Below are 18,077 nucleotides of genomic sequence, written 5' to 3'. Positions count from 1 at the left end.
GGCGTGACAGACGCCACGCCCCCTCACATAGACTTGCATTGAGGGGCGTGGCCGTGACATCACAAGTGGGCATGGCTGACCCCCGCAGTGCGAAAACAGCATTCGGAGCATTTAGTTCCACACTGGCCAGTGGTGTACCCCTTTAAGTCTTGTAAAAAGCTCTTTAGATTAGCACCGTCCTACGAGATTGGCGCACGTCTACTGCAAGTGTTGGCCCCTGTAATAGGGCCCTAAGTAGTATGTGCAGGGAGGGGAATACAAACAGGGATGTGGCTAAAGGGCGTGCGTTGTTCACAGTCCCAGGGCTTTGCCACCCAAGGCAAAAGCTAATTTTAGCGCCCCCTTGACTTCGCCCATTGGCACGACCTTTGACATGCCCCACCTTACTACTGGGGTGACACATTGTAACAAATCTCCTCCTCATGCAATCAGCTGAGGATGCTGGTTGTCTAACTTTCTTGCAGCAAGCAGAGCGGCACCCCCCCCCCAGTCAAGAGGGCGCTCTAGGCAGCTGCCTATTTTGCCTACATGCAGAGCCGGCCCTGCACAGTCCCGAAGGGGCCCAAAGGCTTTTCTTTATCTAAGATGATACCTGTAGTAAAAATAGTATAAGATAAACCTCATGATATCAACAATGCTGCCCACAGTACTTGGGGCACAGGGTAGAGCATGGTAAGCATACCAGAATGTAGGTTACCCCTATTCCTGGGGTCCTGATGGTTTATCTAACATTGGTCAATATGTCAAATATACGTAGTGTGAATGTATTAACATCCTTTGGAATCTTCTCAGGAAACATGGATAAAGGTGGAGACCAGCAAGGAGCAGGAACCCAACACAACCAGCCTGGCAACACCAAGAAGCAAATCCCCACCAACCAGCGGCCACGATTTAACTACAACACTGGAAACGCTGGTGGCATAAATGGGAAGGAGATACGGGTACGCAAATATTAACAGCGCTGGAACGTTCCAACCAGGCCAAGCAAGTTGTCCCAATACAAGTTTTTTTGCTTTGACGTAGCAACATTTTTGACCACTGAACTTTTTCGTCCCCAGTAATGGACGTTTCGTATTCCAGAAGGTATTTTCACCATTCCTTACCCTGAGAACTGTATTACGTCTCTTGTTTTCTGCTATGGGGATAACAATTACCGAAATACCTACTGTGAACCCACTTGGGCACCAGTGGAGACTCCTACTTGCTGCTATGTAGAATTGACCGACTGTTCTGTTCCATAGAGTGCCTGCTTCTCATTGGATCTCCGTAATATTCAGACCCTTTTTAAGATTCATCCTTTGTAGATTTCTTGTAAAATTTGTTGACTTTTTGGATTATCACTGGACTGTTCCCGACTGCTGTATTCCGCCAGCGGAGAGTTAACCAGGGAAATGGCATAGACCTTTTACTATTGGAGCCAACGGGCATTACGGTATTATTAAATCATGCCTATGTGTTGGAGGACACATGATCCCGGGAAAATGCTGCCGAGCATCTCAAATATATGCAACGGAGTCAGGCCTGAGGAGATGGCAAGTGAACTATTGGTTATAATGGGGGCAACCATTGGCTTAAAGGGGTACTCCGCCCCTGGCATCTTATCCCTTATCCAAAGGATAGGGGATAAGATGTTAGATCGCCGCGGTCCCGCTGCTGGGGACCCCGGGGATCGACGCTGTGGCACCCCGCTATCATTACTGCACAGAGCGAGTTTGCTCTGTGCGTAATGACGGGCGATACAGGGGCCGGAGCAGCGTGAAGTCATGGCTCCGCCCCTCATGACATCACGGCCCGTCCCCTTAATGCAAGTCTATGGCAGGGGGCGTGACGACCGCCACACCCCCTCCCATAGACTTGTATTGACGGGGGCGGGGCGTGACATCACGAGCAGCGGGACCCCCGCGATCTGACATCTTATCCCCTATCCTTTGGATAGGGGATAAGATGTCAAGGGGCGGAGTACCCCTTTAAAGGGGTATTCCAGGAAAAAACTTTTTTATATATATCAACTGGCTCCAGAAAGTTAAACAGATTTGTAAATTACTTCTATAAAAAAAATCTTAATCCTTTCTGTACTTATGAGCTTCTGAAGTTAAGGTTGTTCTTTTCTGTCTAAGTGCTCTCTGATGACACGTGTCTTGGGAAACGCCCAGTTTAGAAGCAAATCCCCATAGCAAACCTCTTCTAAACTGGGCGTTTCCCGAGACAGGTGTCATCAGAGAGGATTTAGACAGAAAAGAACAACCTTAACTTCAGAAGCTCATAAGTACCGAAAGGATTAAGATTTTTTTATAGAAGTAATTTACAAATCTGTTTAACTTTCTGGAGCCAGTTGATATATAAAAAAAAGTTTTTTCCTGGATAACCCCTTTAATATCTCCGCAGGGTCTATGAAACCTTATTACTATGCAAATTTACTTTTTTTGGGGAAATGTCTACCCTTAAAGTCTAAGTTTCTATAGGTATACACTGAAACAATGGATCACAGTAATTGGGTATACAGTAGAGTGGTCCCTCAAGTTGCAATATTAATTGGTTCCTGGACGACCATTGTATGTTGAGACCAGAACTCTATGGTAACCTGGTAATTGGTTCTGAAGCCACCAAAATGTCATCCAAAAATAGGAAAAAGTGAGGATTAAAGAAAAATAAGTAGATAACTAATATAGATAAAGCCTTCGGCTGTCCGAGCATGCTGGGAGTTGTAGTTTTGCAACAGCTGGAGGCAACCTCTTTGGGAAACACTGGTCTATGTAGAGGAAAGAAGCTTCTTAAGGGTCCTGTACAGAACACACAATGTCCTAAAAAAAAAAAAGGAAAATGGAGCCGCCCTCGCCTGATGTCCAAAGGAGCAGGTAACCCTGGCACAGGTAAACAGTACAGAACATGTAAAACCTCCTTGTACTGTAATGGGCGCTACCAGACACCAGTCAGTGCATACACTTCAGTAATACAGGTAAAGAGTTCAGAACATGTAATACCTCCCTGTACTGTAGGGGGGCGTTACCAGACAGCCAGTCAGTGCATACACTTCAGTAATACAGGTAAAGAGTAGTACAGAACATGTAGTACCTCCCTGTACTGTAGGGGGCGCTACCAGATACCAGTCAGTGCATGCACTTCAGTAATATAGGTAAAGAGTAGTACAGAACATGTAAAACCTCCCTGTACTGTTGGGGGCGCTACCAGACACCAGTCAATGCATGCACTTCAGTAATACAGGGGCTTTACCAGTGAAATATCCATTCTGATTGGTCGGTTCTTCCAGCCATCGACACGTTTTGCAGATTCCATAGCATTGTATGTTGAGTCTGGTTTCAAGTTACAATGGTCCAGAAAAGACCATTGTGTGTTGAAACTATTGTATGTTGAGGCCATTGTAACTTGAGGGATCACTGTGTATATATATATATATATATATATATATATATATTCTACTCATATTTGGTCTGTTTCACACTCACATTTTGAAGGTATTTAAAGGGGTTTTCCGGCTTTATACATCTTATCCTCTATCCAAAGGATAGAGAATAAGATGTATGATCGCAGGGGTTCCGCTGCTGGGGACCCCCGCGATCTCAGTGTAGCCCGCGGCATTCTGTGCCGGATGCTGCCTCCAAGACGGTAACGTGATGTCACGGCCACGCCCCCCGAGTGAGGTCACGCAGATGAGATGTATAAAGCTGGAATACCCCTTAAAATACCTTCAAAATGTGAGTATGAAACAGTTGGTATAGGGTGGTTTAGGGGCTAATCCATAATAACCCTGTTGTTATAGGTTGGTTGTGTTGTTCATATCAATAGTCCTGGTGGTGTAGGGTATTTTAAGTATTAACACCTCGGCAGCCAGGTATGTTATGAATTAGTCCCTATACCACTCTATACTACAAGAGGCATTTATATTAATCCCTATTCCCCCTATATCTTCAGGGATGTTATAGATTAACCACTTAATACCACTTGGAGTATTTATATCACCACCTTAACAACCCTAAACCATGATTCTCTGGATTTACCTCAGAACCATTCTACACCACCAGGTTAATTATTATTATTAAAGGGGTACTCCGGTGGAAAGCTTTTTTTTTTTAAATCAACTGGTGCCAGAAAGTTAAACAGATTTGTAAATGACTTCTATTAAAAAAAAATCTTAATCCTTCCAGTACTTATTAGCTGCTGAATACTACAGAAGAAATTATTTTCTTTATGGAACACAGAACTCTCTGCTTACATCACGAGCACAGTGCTCTCTGCTGACATCTCTGTCCATTTTAGGAACTGTCCAGAGCAGCATATGTTTTCTATGGGGATTTTCTCCTACTCTGGACAGTTCTTAAAATGGACAGAGATGTCAGCAGAGAGCACTGTGCTCATGATGTCAGCAGAGAGCTCTGTGTTCCAAAAAGAAAATAAATTCCTCTGTAGTATTCAGCAGCTAATAAGTACTGGAAGGATTAAGATTAATAAAGTAATTTGCAAATCTGTTTAACTTTCTGGCACCAGTTGATAAAAAAAAAAAAAAAAAAGTTTTTCACTGGAGTACCCCTTTAATACCACTTGGAGTATTTATATTACCACTTAAACAACCCTTAAAGGGTTACTCCGCTCCCCAGTGTCCAGAACATTGAGTTCCGAACGCTGGGTGCGGGCTTGCGTGTTCATGCCCGCCCCCCTCGTGATGTCACGTCCGCCCCCTCAATGCAAGACTATGGGAGGGGGCGTGACGGCTGTCACGCCCCCTCCCATAGACTTGCATTGAGGGGGCGGGACGTGATGTCACAAGAGGGCGGGCGTGAACGGGGAAGCCCGCACCCAGCGTTCGGAACTCAATCTTCCAGACGCTGGGGAGCAGAGTAACCCTTTAACCATGAGGGATTCTCTGGATTTACCTCAGAACCATTCTACACCACCAGGTTAATTATTACCGTATATATACCACTATAAGACACAAGGGATTTTATGAATTAGCCCCTAAACCACTCTATACCAACAGGACTGTTATCATGTATACTGAAATCACCACATACATCAGTGGATATTATGGACCATCCTATACCACCAAAAAGCATTTATATTAACCCCTATACCACCAGGAGTATTTATATTAATATCTTAAGCACCCTATACCACCAAGAGTTTTCTAAAGGAAACATTTAGAAGCAGACAAGCCCTTTAAAAATAAGCGTCTTGACCACTAGTGCTATTAATATTGACTTCTCAGCCCCACTAGACCACCAGGGATATTATTTATTAAAATATCTCCCCATTAATATTTTGTTTAATGACTTCAAACCGTTGTAAAATGTGTTTAATGATAAACCACTGAAAAACCACAACCAGGATCTATATTGTCCAAGATAGAGCATCCTTACAGTGCTCGCGCTTCGATTGTCCTCTCTGGTTGGAGGGGGAATAAGGGTTCCAATAGGTTTTTCTTCAGTGTCTGGATGAGAACTTTGTACTGATTCTTTTTGTTCATTGTCTTTTTTATAAATTAAATTGGAATAAAATAATCTCAGTTACTGAATCACTGAAATGAACATTGTTTTATTTTTTTTCCTTTTCAAGACTATTTACTTAAACAGGTGGTCAAGGATTAGAAAAAAACATGGCGGCTATCTTCCAGTCAAACACCTGTCTAAGGGTTGTGTCAGGTATTGCGGTTCACTAATGTGAATGAAGCGGATATGCAATACCACACACAACCTGTGGACCAGGTGTGGCACTGTTTTATGTTAAGACGTAGTCTTGGGCAACATCTTTGATAACCTAACTTAAAGGGGTACTCCGCCTCTAGACATCTTATCCCCTATACAAAGGATGGGGGATAAGATGTCTGATCGCGGGGGTCCTGCTGCTGGGGCCCCCAGCGATCTCCCTGCTGCACCCAGCATTCGTTTAGAGCATCAGGTGCAGGGCCAGAGGCTGGTGACCTCACGGCTGTGCCCCATTTGTGCCTTGCGGGCATGCCCCCTCAATGCAGGTCAATGGGAGGGGGCATGGCCATGACGTCACTAGCGGGACATGACCATAATGTCACAAGCCTCCGCCCCACATCGCCAGTCATCCAGCACGGAGCGAAGTTCGTTCCGTGCACCGTATGTCTGGGGTGCCACAGCAGAGATCGCGGGGATCCCCAGTGGCATGACCCCCGCGATCAGACATCTTGTCCCCTTTCCTTTGGATAGGGGATAAGAGGTCTAGGGGCAGAGTACCCCTTTAAGTTTAGGTTATCAAAGTCATTGCCCAAGACTACATCTTAACAAAAAAAACAGCGCCACACCTGTCCACAGGTTGTGTGTGGTATTGCATATCCACTTCAAAGATACCAGGGAGAACCCCTTTAAATACTTTGCTTAGCAAGCTTTTTGTGATAGTTTGAAACAGTGTGATCTCACACTAGCTCAGTGTCTGTGCAAAGAGAGCTCTGGTAAGTAATTTAAAGGGGTACTCCGTTGCTAGACATCTTATCCCCTATCTGGCCACTAGGACCCCCACAATCTCCATGCAAACCCCCAGATTTCCAAACACTATGTTCAGGACCCTGGATTCAGGAGTCTGTGGTCGTGACGTCGCACCGTGCCCCTCCATTCATGTCTATGGGAGGGGGCGTGACAGCTGCCACGCCCCCTCCCATAGACATGAATAGAGGGGTGTGGCATGACCTCACGCGGGGGGGGGGGTGTGACGCTGCGTACTCCCGAACACAGCGTTCTGAACATAGTATCTGCACGGAGATCCAGCAGCCCGGACCCCACAATCAGACATCTTCTCCTCTATCTTTTGAGTAGAGGATAAGATGTCTAGCAATTGGGTACCCCTTTAAAGCAATACAATGCTAAAAATAATTTGGTCTACACCAGTGGTTTCCAACCTGTGGCTTTTTCGTTGTTGCAAAACTACAACTAACAAGCTGACAGGTCATGTTGGGAGATATAGTTTTGCAACAGCTTAAGAGAAATAGGTAGGAGGCCATTGGTCTACAAAATTTTCCTTAAAGGGTATGTGAGCCTTTAGACATTATCTGTGACCAGATTGGTGAGCCATGTTCTCCACCTCTCTTCGAGAGAATCCTATTGAAAGCAATAGAGCTATAAACCCCATGATCATAACGTGTAGAAACATTGATGTCCTAAGAATCAATGGAGGTCTCAGCCCATAGCTTCCCACCTAGAACAATCTTTAATGGTATGGTCTTAAAGGGGTATTCAGCCCCTAGACATCTTATCTCCCATCCTTCGGATAGGGGATAAGATTCCTGATCGCAGGGGTGCACGGAGCGAACTTTGATCCGTGCCGGATTACTGGCGATGCGGGGGCGGAGGCTCATGATGTCACGGTCACACCCGCTTTTGACGCCACAGCCATGCCCCCTAAATGCATGCCCCCTCCCATAGATTTGCATTGAGGGAGCGCAGCCGTGACGTCACAAGCCTCCGACACTGAACCCAACGCTCTAAATGAATGCCAAGTTCTAAATGAATGCCAAGTGCAGCATGGAGATCGTGGGGGTCCCCAGCAGCGGGACCCCCGCAATCAGACATCTTATCCCCTATCCTTTGGATAGTGGATAAGATGTCTAGGGGCAGAGTACCCCTTTAAGGTCCACACACCCTCACAAGTTTTTTGGTCTGGCCCAGAACTTGTTGAGTTTTGGGTTTTGATAGGCAGCAGGTCCTAACCATAGTGGAGGGTCATCCAGTCTTTGTAGAATGGAGTGTTCATGGTAATGTCCAGGTTCCGCATTGAGCATTACAGTCCAAGGTGAGATGACTACAACAGAACGTGGCTATCACTTGGCCTTGATGAGAGAATGGTAGATTGGCTTGATGATAATATGGAGGTGAAGGGAGTTGTCAATCAGATACTCTGATGTCCGTTTTTGCAGATCGGCATGGGCCAGGAAGTCAGATACCTCATCGGTGCTCTGGTGGACACTGTACACATGCTTCACAAACACCTTGCCTTGCTGTCTCCTCACTCCAACCAGTACAGTTTTCTGGAAAGTTACGCCTGCAAAATCTAGGCCACTCATGGCTGAAGTGACCACCAGCCGTGGCCTTCCCTCTTCCAGACGGTTTGATTGAGAAGCACTAGACACAGACTCTGAGTAGACAGGACGGAGACTGACGGGAAGCCAACGTGGAGAGAAGAGTGCATTCCAGGTAATCTTCTTACTGGAGTCAAAGTTGCTTGGGCCTAGCTGAGTCTGAAAGCTGAGGCTTCGATCGTCCCTGGCAGGGTTGTTGATGATCCATTGGGACCCCCAAGACGATGATAGATAATTCCGAGGAATGAACATACTGCAGTTCACATCAAAATACTTGGCAAGCTGAAGAGGGGAAGCAGAGTGAAACTGGAAGGCTTGGAACAACAGATCTTGGATGAAACTTTGGTAGGATGTCAATAGCATCGACTGCTTCTGGATTTGAAAAAGTTGACTTGGCGTAATCATGGGGTACCGGATAGACCTCAGGACCTTCTCAATAATGGATACGTTTGGGTTGTTCCTATTTACCCACCCTTCCACTGCAGCAAACAGTTCTACCTCGCTCTGCAACACCAAGTCAGATCTTTGAAGAAGAGAAACCATAAGGTCGTCGCTCACGGTCACCCATTCATTGCTACTGATCACGGTGGAAAGGTTCCAGGCCAAAAACTTTAGGCAGCTTTCCTGCAATGTTTCATCACCAATCCCTACCGCGTAGTGGTACCAGCTCACTACATGACCTTGAGTTGACTCACTGGCGAGATGGGTCTTCATATAATCAGTGACGCCTTTCTGTAGCGCCGAGACGTGGTACTTGTTGGCCAATCGATGCAGCGGTATGGCTTGATTTAACTGGATTGTGATCTCACCACTGTAAAAATACCTACAAGACAGACATCAATGCCGAGTTAACTTCATGGGAGCTTAAAGCGTTTTACTGTTAAAGGGGTTCTCTGCAACTAGGCATCTTATCCCCTATCCAAAGGACCGTTACTCCCCCTCCCATAGACTTGCATTGAGGGGCGTGGCTGTGACGTCACGAGCCTATGACGCTGCACCTGACACTCATAACTAACGCCGGGTGCAGCAGGCAGATCACAGGGGTCCCCAATGGCGGGAACCCTACGATCAGACATTTTATCCCATATCCTTTGGATAGGGGATAAGATGTCTAGGGGTGGAGTACCCCTTTAATGGAAATCATCAATAAGCAAGATCTTATATATGACAGAACGACAAGCTGTAAGAATGTCTCCTGTTCTGATGAAGTCAAGCTGTCTATTTATTACTCGGATTAAATGACTGACTGAATAACCGCCAGGTTATACTACATTTTGCTGAGACATCCCCTTTAAAGGGGTATTCTGGGATTTTATTTTTATTTTACTGTGCTACAGGGGATGTAAAGTTAGTATAGTTCTTAATATAGTGTCTGTATCTGTGTTTGATGATGGTCTCACAATTCTTGTGTGATCTTTGCCCCGATGTAAAATTTTAGCAGCATACAAAATTAGTGTTGTCTCAGGTTTTCCCAGGTTGCAGTGTGGCCCGAGACGTTACATGACTAGTCAGGTGTTGAAAAGGAGCCTGTCTGTGCTTGAATGGGTGGAGCGACCGCTGGATGGGGGGGGGGGGGGGGATCATTCTCCACAGGGCTGCAGCTGTACTGCAATGGGTGGCTGTTGTGTGGGAAGGAGAATAGTGACCTCACTTTTACAAACAAGGGATCCTGGGACTTGTACTGTAGTTGGAGAAAAGGAACTCCAACAGGAAATAGCCATTTCACAAAAAGAAAGCAGTAGCATTATAGTGGACTCACAACATAGCCATTTAGCACCAAGACAAGCAGGGATCCTTCCTAAGCATGTCCATTACTGTCTGGCAGGTAAGTACTAAAGTCCCCTTATGGTGGACTACCTACACTGAGTAAAAAAACATAAGAATCAGATCTGTCAACAGCAGCTTGGTGATGGTTTCCATCGCTTAGTTCCGACAGTGATATCTATTCACCTCGGTACCACTTACCTTATAAATTTCTCAAAAAGAACAGCGCACTCTGGGCGCTCCTGTAGGGTCACCACACTTTGGTTCCCTAATGTTTCTTCAAAGACATCACTCTGCAGGATAAGCAGCAGCTTATGGGTGTGGATGACCTTCACCTCATCCGAACTGCTGGTGCGTATGCGTAGCATGCTGTCGCTGGCATTGCCGTTCTGCAGCAGCTCCTGCAGGCGCTGGATGACCATGGAGGAGTGATTGATGAGAGTGATCGCGGCATCTCCACCTGCATCAGATTTGTGAGCTGAAGAAGATATAGACATTAAAGTTAGGTTACTAATGTATTTTACTTTTCTGACTTTTACCGTCCAACCACATAGAGATGCCCTGCCAGGAAAAACAACGAACTGCAACTCTTGAGATGTAATGGTTTTCAACAGCACCCCCACAGGAAAAGCAAGGTATGACAATGCATTTATGTTGAGATTTAAACGGGTTATCCAGGAAAAATAATTTTTATATACATATATAAACTGGCTCCAGAAAGTTAAAGGGAACCAATCATCAGATTTTACCCTATATAACGCTTGGCAAAGCGTTATATAGGGTCAAATCTTTATTTTCACCATTCCCGGGGGACGCTCCTGCCCCCAGGGATGGTGAAGATATGAAGTTATAAACTAGTCACCGCCGCCGTAAGTAGTCACCTGGGCGGGGAGCTCTTCTCATCTACTCCCGATCTTCGGCCGGGAGCGTCGCCCCCTCTGCTTGATTGATGGGCCGCTCCGTCTGTTCAGTGAGCGGAACAATGACGCGGCCCATCAATCAAGCGGAGGGGGCGTCGCTCCCGGCCGAAGATCGGGAGTAGGTGAGAAGAGCTCCCCGCCCAGGTGACTACTTACGGCGGCGGCGGTGACTAGTTTATAACTTCATATCTCATATTTTTACCATCCCTGGGGCAGGAGCGTCCCCCGGAAATGGTGAGGACAACAATTTTACCCTATATAACGCTTTGCCAAGCATTATATAGGGTAAAATCTGATGATTGGTTCCCTTTAAAGGACAACTGTAGTGGAAAGTTTTATATATGCCCGGGCCTCAAAAATAAACAAAATAAACTTATACATACCTTCCTACGTGCCCCCTTTGGTCCGTAACAGGCCTCACGGTCCGGCAGTGCTGACGTCATTCCATTTCCTGGGGACGGGGACGCCGCAGAGCTGTCGGCGTATCGCCAGCCGCAGCGATTTCCCTCCCCGGCCTGTGATAGGCTGAGCACACGGTCATATAAGAAGCCTGCCAGAGCTCTATACATGACATGAACTTCCCTGCTTTGTGCTATAGCAGGTATAGGCAACCTTCGGCACTGTATATGTTTTGGACTACATCTCCCATGATGCTATGGCAGTATTTTGCATGAAAGAGCATCATGGGAGATGTAGTCCAAAACATCTGCAGTGCCAAAGATTGCCTGTGCTATAGGTTTGCACTGTTGCCACACGGAGTACTTCTTTGCTCTATTCCCCCCCCCCCAGCTGTATTGTTGCTGTCAGGTAGGGGGTTACTTTTTGAATTCTGAACTGTTTATTTATTTATTAATCTATTTATTTAATGAAATGATTTAATTATTTTATTCATTCATTCATTTATTTAATTAAATTATTTCATTCTTAAAGGGGTACTCCCATGGAAAACTTTTTTTTTTAAATTAACTGTTGCCAGAAAGTTAAACAGATTTGTAAATTGACCTCTATTAAAAAAATCTTAATCCTTCCAGTACTTTTTAGGGGCTGTATACTACAGAGGAAATGCTTTTCTTTTTGGATTTCTCTTCTGTCACAACCACAGACCACAGTACTCTCTGCTGACCTCTGCTGTCCATTTTAGGAACTGTCCAGAGTAGGAGAAAATCCCCATAGCAAACCTATGCTGCTCTGGACAGTCCCTAAAATGGACAGCAGAGGTCAGCAGAGAGCACTGTGGTGGTGACAGAAGAGAAATCCAAAAAGAAAAGCATTTCCTCTGTAGTATATAGCTCCTGAAAAGTACTGGAAGGATTAAGATTTTTTTTAAATAGAAGTGATTTTCAAATCTGTTTAACTTTCTGACACCTGTCGATAAAAAAAAGAAAAAGTTTTCCACGGGAGTACCCCTTTAATAAAGTCTATAAAATACAGCAGAACTACAACTCCCAGCGTGCCTTTAATAGCTGAATGTTGTTAGGGCACGTTGTCGTGTTAGGGCTTGGAGCCTGGCATATAAAGGGTTAACTTTACACCCCCACCTTTTTTTTTTAATTTCTAGGACTAGGTGTCGGTGAGCTAGTCAGATAATCCCTCTAACCCAGTGTTTCCCAACCAGGGTACCTCCAGCTGTTGCAAAACTACAACTCCCAGCATGCCCGGACAGCCGTTGGCTGTCCGGGCATGCTGGGAGTTGTAGTTTTGCAACAGCTGGAGGCACCCTGGTTGGGAATCCCTCACCTCCTGTCGGTCATCCCGCCAACCTGACGTGGCTGCTGAGAAAAACACAAAATATTGATTTGCATTTGCCCTAAAAAGCAGAACAAAGTGCCCCCTATGAAGCCGCCCCATGATGGCATCTTTCAGGGCAATGAATATTAAGCTTTATTTTGATGGCCAAACAATATTCCAGGCCACACAATCCCCTCTTCAACTCCGCCGCTGCCAGAAACTCATTTCCATCCTGTAAGTGACAGCACAAAAGAGGTTCCCAACCCAGTAACCCATTGCATTCAATGAGCCCCTCTCAATGGTGGAGAAAGAAGTGCCCACCCGCCCTCCCCTCCTGCCCACCACCCCTCCCCTCCTGCCCACCACCCCTCGCCCCCTTGTTCCGCTTCCTCACAATTTGGCTTTAAGAGTCAACTGGGAACCATACAAAAGGCTTATATAAGATCTATTCACAGGAGGCAGCACAAATAAACCCATTGGGCCTGTCCTCAAATCCCATTATTACTGGCAGATAGATGGCACAATACGATGGCGATGGGCTTACCACCCCCCTCTCTTTTAACCCCTTTATAACCAACTTTGCCATTGACCTCAATGCAAGTTACGTGCAACAATGACCTGTTTACAGCTTCTCTAGGATTTGCACTATTTTTGCGTGTAGGTGTGTGGTTATTGAATTTTATTTATTTTCATATATTTTTTTGAATAACATTTTTTTTTACTTTTCACAAATGAAGAAAATGTAATAGAGAACAAAAAGTTACAAAGTTAAAAAATAATCTATTAACAAAAACTGAAAAAAAGTACAAAAACACTAAATAAAAAATAAATAAATAAATATATATATATACATATGTATGTATATATATATATATATGCTACAAATATATATAGATATAGACACACACACACTAATTACGGTAATCACAGCCTATAAAGTGGCGTTTAAAGAACAAAAAACACAAATTTTTTTTTTAAATAAATTTTTAGTAATAAACGAAAAACAAACTAGGCATTGAGCCTAAAGGTCTAGGTTTCCACAAAGGTTTTTTGCTTTTTTTTTATTTTTTTATTATTATTATAATTTTTTTTAGAAAACTGCCTCTGGAGTTTTTGAAACAAAGTCAGAAGTGGATCCAGTAGGAAGGAGAAGTATAAGTCCTTCCTATATATTTCCCATTCCTTATGAATACACTTTTTGGCTTTGGCCCAAAACTGCAGTGGCAAAAAAAAATAAAATAAAATAAACAAAATCAAGAAAAAAAACCTGAGTGGAAATCGAGCCTCATACAACTGTTTATATTTTTACCCCATTTTTTTATTTATTTTTTTTTTTTTTTAAGCCTTTATTCAGAAGAGAAGAATTTCCTAAATAAATAAAATGGAATAACTTAATAAATAGGGGGAAAAAAAATGTAAATGAACTAATGAATATATATAAATATATATATATATATATATATATATATATATATATATATATATATATATAAATAAATAAGATAAAGAAATAACTGAATAAATGTAATACAATAAATAAGCTACATAAAGAAAAAAATGAATAAATAAAATACAATAAATAACTATAAAAATGAGAAAAATAATTGAATATATAAAATAAAATAGATGACTATATAAACAAATAATATTAATAAATTAATTAAATTTTAATAGAATGATAAACTACATAAATAATAATATAAATAAAATAGGTTAAATACCTAACTGAATAAGTAAAAACTGAAAAAATAACTATATAAATAACTGAATAAATAAAATAGAACAAATAACTATATAAATGAGAAATTATATAAATGAATAAATAAAATAGAACAAATAACTATATAAATGAGATAAATAACTGAATAAATAAAATAGAACAAATAACTATAAATGAGATTAAAAAAATTAACTTAATATATAAAATAAAATAGAACAAATAACTATATAAATGAGATAAATAACTGAATAAATAAAATAGAACAAAAACTATAAATGAGATTAAAAAAATAACAATAAATAAAATGGAACAAATAACTATATAAATTAGATAAATACCCGTAACTGAATAAATAAAATTGAACAAAAACTATAAATGAGATAAAAAAAATAACTGAATAAATAAAATAGAACAAATAACTATATAAATGAGATAAATAAATAGCTGAATAAATAAAATAGAACAAATAACTAAATGAGATTTTAAAAATAACTGAATATATAAAATAGAACAAATAACTATATAAATGAGATAAATAAATAACTGAATAAATAAAATAGAACAAATTACTATATAAATGAGATAAATAAATAGCTGAATAAATAAAATAGAACAAATAACTAAATGAGATTTAAAAAAAAACCTGAATATATCAAATAAAATAGATAACTATATAAAAAAATTGGAATAAATAGAATTAAAAAAAACTAAATTAAGATAACTAAGTAAATACTTATATGAATGAATAAAATAGGTTCAATAAATAACTGACAAAGCACTTTTCGTAAACTTTTTTTTCTTTCTTTTTTTTACATTTTTAGTTTTTTGTTTCTAATATGATGTCACAGGGCTCCAGTCCAAAGGATGCACAAATTTGCAGGCGGGTTATCAAGAATTGCTGAGACTTGTAGTCCCCCCCAGGAATAAGGTGAAAGTGTAGTGGAACCCTCTTACCTGCTCCGGCTGCAGCTGTAATAAGAAGAAATGGCACCAGGGCCAGCCACCTCCCTCCTAGGACCAGGCGGGTTCCCCTCTCCATCCTGCAGCCTCCTCTCTGCTCATTTTCTGGCAGGGGACTGGACTCTCCCTCTTTATATGAGGCGCCGCTCCTCTCGGGTTGTCACTTGGCAGGCATTGGTGCATCTTCGCGTCGTCATGGCGACCAGTGTTTGTGTTCAGAATCCCATGAAAGTCCTATTTTCACATCCTCCTAATAGGATGCCATGAGTGTTACCCCCCCCCCCCCCCTCCTCATTGGGGAGATTAAGACTCATTTGCATCAAACACACATTTCTAAGGGAGTCCATTTAAAGGCATACTAACCCAAATATTTCACTTGTGTATGTAAATTTTCTCCGCAGTGCTTTCTGTTTCCAAAGTCGGTCTTACCTTATTGTAAAATGGACCAGTGTACTCGAAGCTGTGTGCCTCCAGCTGTTGCAAAACTACAACTCCCAGCATGCTGGGAGTTGTAGTTTTGCAACAGCTGGAGGCACATGGCTTCCAGAACACTGGCTTAGACTAATAAATTATTACTTCTTTTATTGTCTAGGAATATTCCGGGTGCTGTCATGGAGGATTCGTCTTACCGGTAAGTCCAATTATACATTTTGGCATTCTGTAAAAAGCCAATCTGAAGTGTAAAGCTAGGGGGAGGGCAGTGCAGTGACCTGGAGGGAATAACAGACCACTTTATACTCCAAAAGACCATGTTGTAGGTTAATGGAGCGACAGTCAACCATGTGTCCTCAGGCTCCATTCAACCTCTATGACAGGGACAGAAACAGTGGACTGTTGCTGGAATACCCCTTTATCTGGAACTACAGTGGAGCGTAGGGGTATATGTCTGGAAATGAGTCCAAAATGCAGATTTAGTACAGATACATCAGTATGTCATTGGTATCGTGTCAGCATTGAATTGGTATTTCTGTACAGTAGTTGCTTTTATGTATATAAACAGTATATATATGTATATATATATATATATATATATATATATATATACACACAGTGGGGAAAAAAGTATTTAGTCAGCCACCAATTGTGCAAGTTTTCCCACTTAAAAAAAATTAGAGACGCCTGTAATTTTAATCATAGGTATAACCTCAATTATGAGAGACAGAATGAGAGAAAAAAAATCCATAAAATCACATTGTCTGATTTTTAAAGAATTTATTTGTAAATTATGGTGTAAAATAAGTATTTGGTCAAAAACTAAAGTTCATCTCAATACTTTGTTATTGCCAACAAAGGGTAAATAACAGAGGTCAAACGTTTTCTGTAAGTCTTCACAAGGTTTTCACACACTGTCGCTGGTATTTTGGCCCATTCCTCCATGCAGATCTCCTCTAGAGCAGTGATGTTTTGGGGCTGTCGCTGGGCAACACAGACTTTCAACTCCCTCCAAAGGTTTTCTATGGGGTTGAGATCTAGAGACTGGCTAGGCCACTCCAGGACCTTGAAATGCTTCTTATGAAGCCACTCCTTCGTTGCCCTGGCGGTGTGTTTGTGATCATTGTCATGTTAAAAGACCCAGCCACGTTTCATCTTCAATGCCCTTGCTGATGGAAGGAGGTTTTCACTCAAAATCCCACGAAACATGGCCCCATTCATTCTTTCCTTTACACGGATCAGTCCCCCCCCCCCCCCCGCATCTATACATTATACAGGAGGATCACAGAGGGTGTCAGGAGTGACACCCACTGTGATCTTTCCTTAACTGCAGGTACTACTGCTCCCAACATGAAGCGCACTCTGCTCCATGCTGGGAGTTGTAGTACCTGCGTTAATAGACAGATCGCAACAGGTGTCAGAAGTGACACACGCTGCGATCTATTAGTACAGGTACTACAACTCCCAGCATGGAGCAGAGTGTGCTCCATGTTGGGAGCAGTAGTACCTGCAGTAAGGGACAGTTCGCAGCAAGTGTCACTCCTGACACCTGTTGCGATCGTCCTGATGTGAATTTCGGAACTCAGCTGTGCTAACCGCTAGAGCCGGGAGAACAGCTGATGCTGAGCAGTAGATATATGTCTCATATCTACTGCCCAGCAAGAACTTACAGTGAGCCTGCAATGTGTATACAGTATACATGTTTCTGGCTCACTTAACCCCTTGCTGAGCTGTGCGCAATGCGCCAGCCCAGCAAGGAAAGAGTTAACTTACACTGCTGTAGGGTAACCCTTTGGGAGTTATACACAATATACAGCTATCTATAGATAGCTGTATATAGTGTATACAGAAGAGAAGTCCCCTTACCTCCCTCCAGTCCCAGCCGGGTCCGTGTAGCTCTGCCCCCTAGTGATGATGTCATTAGGGGGGGCGGAGCTTCAGACAAGAGCCAGGCTTGTAAGGGTGTGAGGCTCTGTTCACATTGTACGTTTTGTAAAATGTGAACAGACCCTTCTGGCAGTGTCTTCCCAGACAGGGAGACTCCAGCTGTTGCTAAACTACAACTCCCAGCATGTGAGGACAGGGAGCAACGGAAGTAAGTGGACCTTGTCTTCTGTATATAGTGTATACCGTCCAAAGGGGCTATAGGAGCAGGGAGTCCTGTCAGACAGGATTCCCGGCGCCTGTATAGTATACACGGGTACACTATGCACCCCTGTATACTATACGGCCGGGGAGGTGAGTAGTGATGCTGTACATCACTACTCATCTCCTTACACTCTGTGGACCGGGCGCTCAGCATCCAACCCACAAAGTGGTACCTGAAGACAGTGAGAAAACTGCCTCAGGGTAAAAATTTGGCTGTTTCCACACACCAGAGAAAACACCAGAAAAACTGCCAAAACACAGGAAAAAGCTGTGACAGTTTTTCTGGTGTTTTTGATGGCATTTTTTAGGTGCAAAAAATAAAAAAAAAAGTGGAAACCTAGCCTTAAAGAAGTTA

General features: G+C 42.8%; 2 protein-coding genes across 2 annotated transcripts in view; one reads left to right on the top strand and one right to left on the bottom strand.

The window, feature by feature from the left end:
• The window catches only part of KIF19 (kinesin family member 19), a gene marked incomplete at its 5' end in the record, with an annotated part of 46,046 nt that extends 44,172 nt beyond the window's left edge, over window positions 1–1,874 (top strand). Inside the window, 1 exon segment of the mRNA XM_056550643.1 lies at window positions 793–1,874. Coding sequence (XP_056406618.1) covers window positions 793–956 — 164 coding nt within the window.
• A 3,416-nt stretch (window positions 1,875–5,290) lies between these two features.
• Window positions 5,291–15,244, bottom strand: BTBD17 (BTB domain containing 17). The gene is made up of 3 exons (XM_056550641.1): window positions 15,137–15,244; window positions 10,016–10,292; window positions 5,291–8,873 (listed from the first exon to the last, which is right to left on the bottom strand). The coding sequence occupies exons 1-3, from the start codon at window positions 15,219–15,221 to the stop codon at window positions 7,793–7,795; spliced, it is 1,443 nt and encodes a 480-aa protein (XP_056406616.1). The 5' UTR covers window positions 15,222–15,244; the 3' UTR covers window positions 5,291–7,792.
• Window positions 15,245–18,077: the final 2,833 nt, after the last annotated feature.

The sequence above is a fragment of the Hyla sarda genome, chromosome 13, assembly GCF_029499605.1.
Source record: "Hyla sarda isolate aHylSar1 chromosome 13, aHylSar1.hap1, whole genome shotgun sequence".
NCBI classification, from domain to species: Eukaryota; Metazoa; Chordata; class Amphibia; order Anura; family Hylidae; genus Hyla; species Hyla sarda.
The sequence above is the reverse complement of the archived record's forward strand: the minus strand, read 5'-3'. Positions and strand labels throughout refer to the sequence as shown.

What these genes read in the sequence shown, in the direction of transcription:
- BTBD17 (XM_056550641.1), bottom strand. Translation starts at nt 15,221, where the DNA reads ATGGAGAGGGGAACCCGCCTGGTCCTAGGAGGGAGGTGGCTGGCCCTG. An exon ending in TACAGCTGCAGCCGGAGCAG is followed by an intron (nt 10,293 to 15,136) that starts GTAAGAGGGTTC and finishes TATCTTCTTCAG; the next exon opens with CTCACAAATCTGATGCAGGT. An exon ending in CTTTTTGAGAAATTTATAAG is followed by an intron (nt 8,874 to 10,015) that starts GTAAGTGGTACC and finishes TCTGTCTTGTAG; the next exon opens with GTATTTTTACAGTGGTGAGA.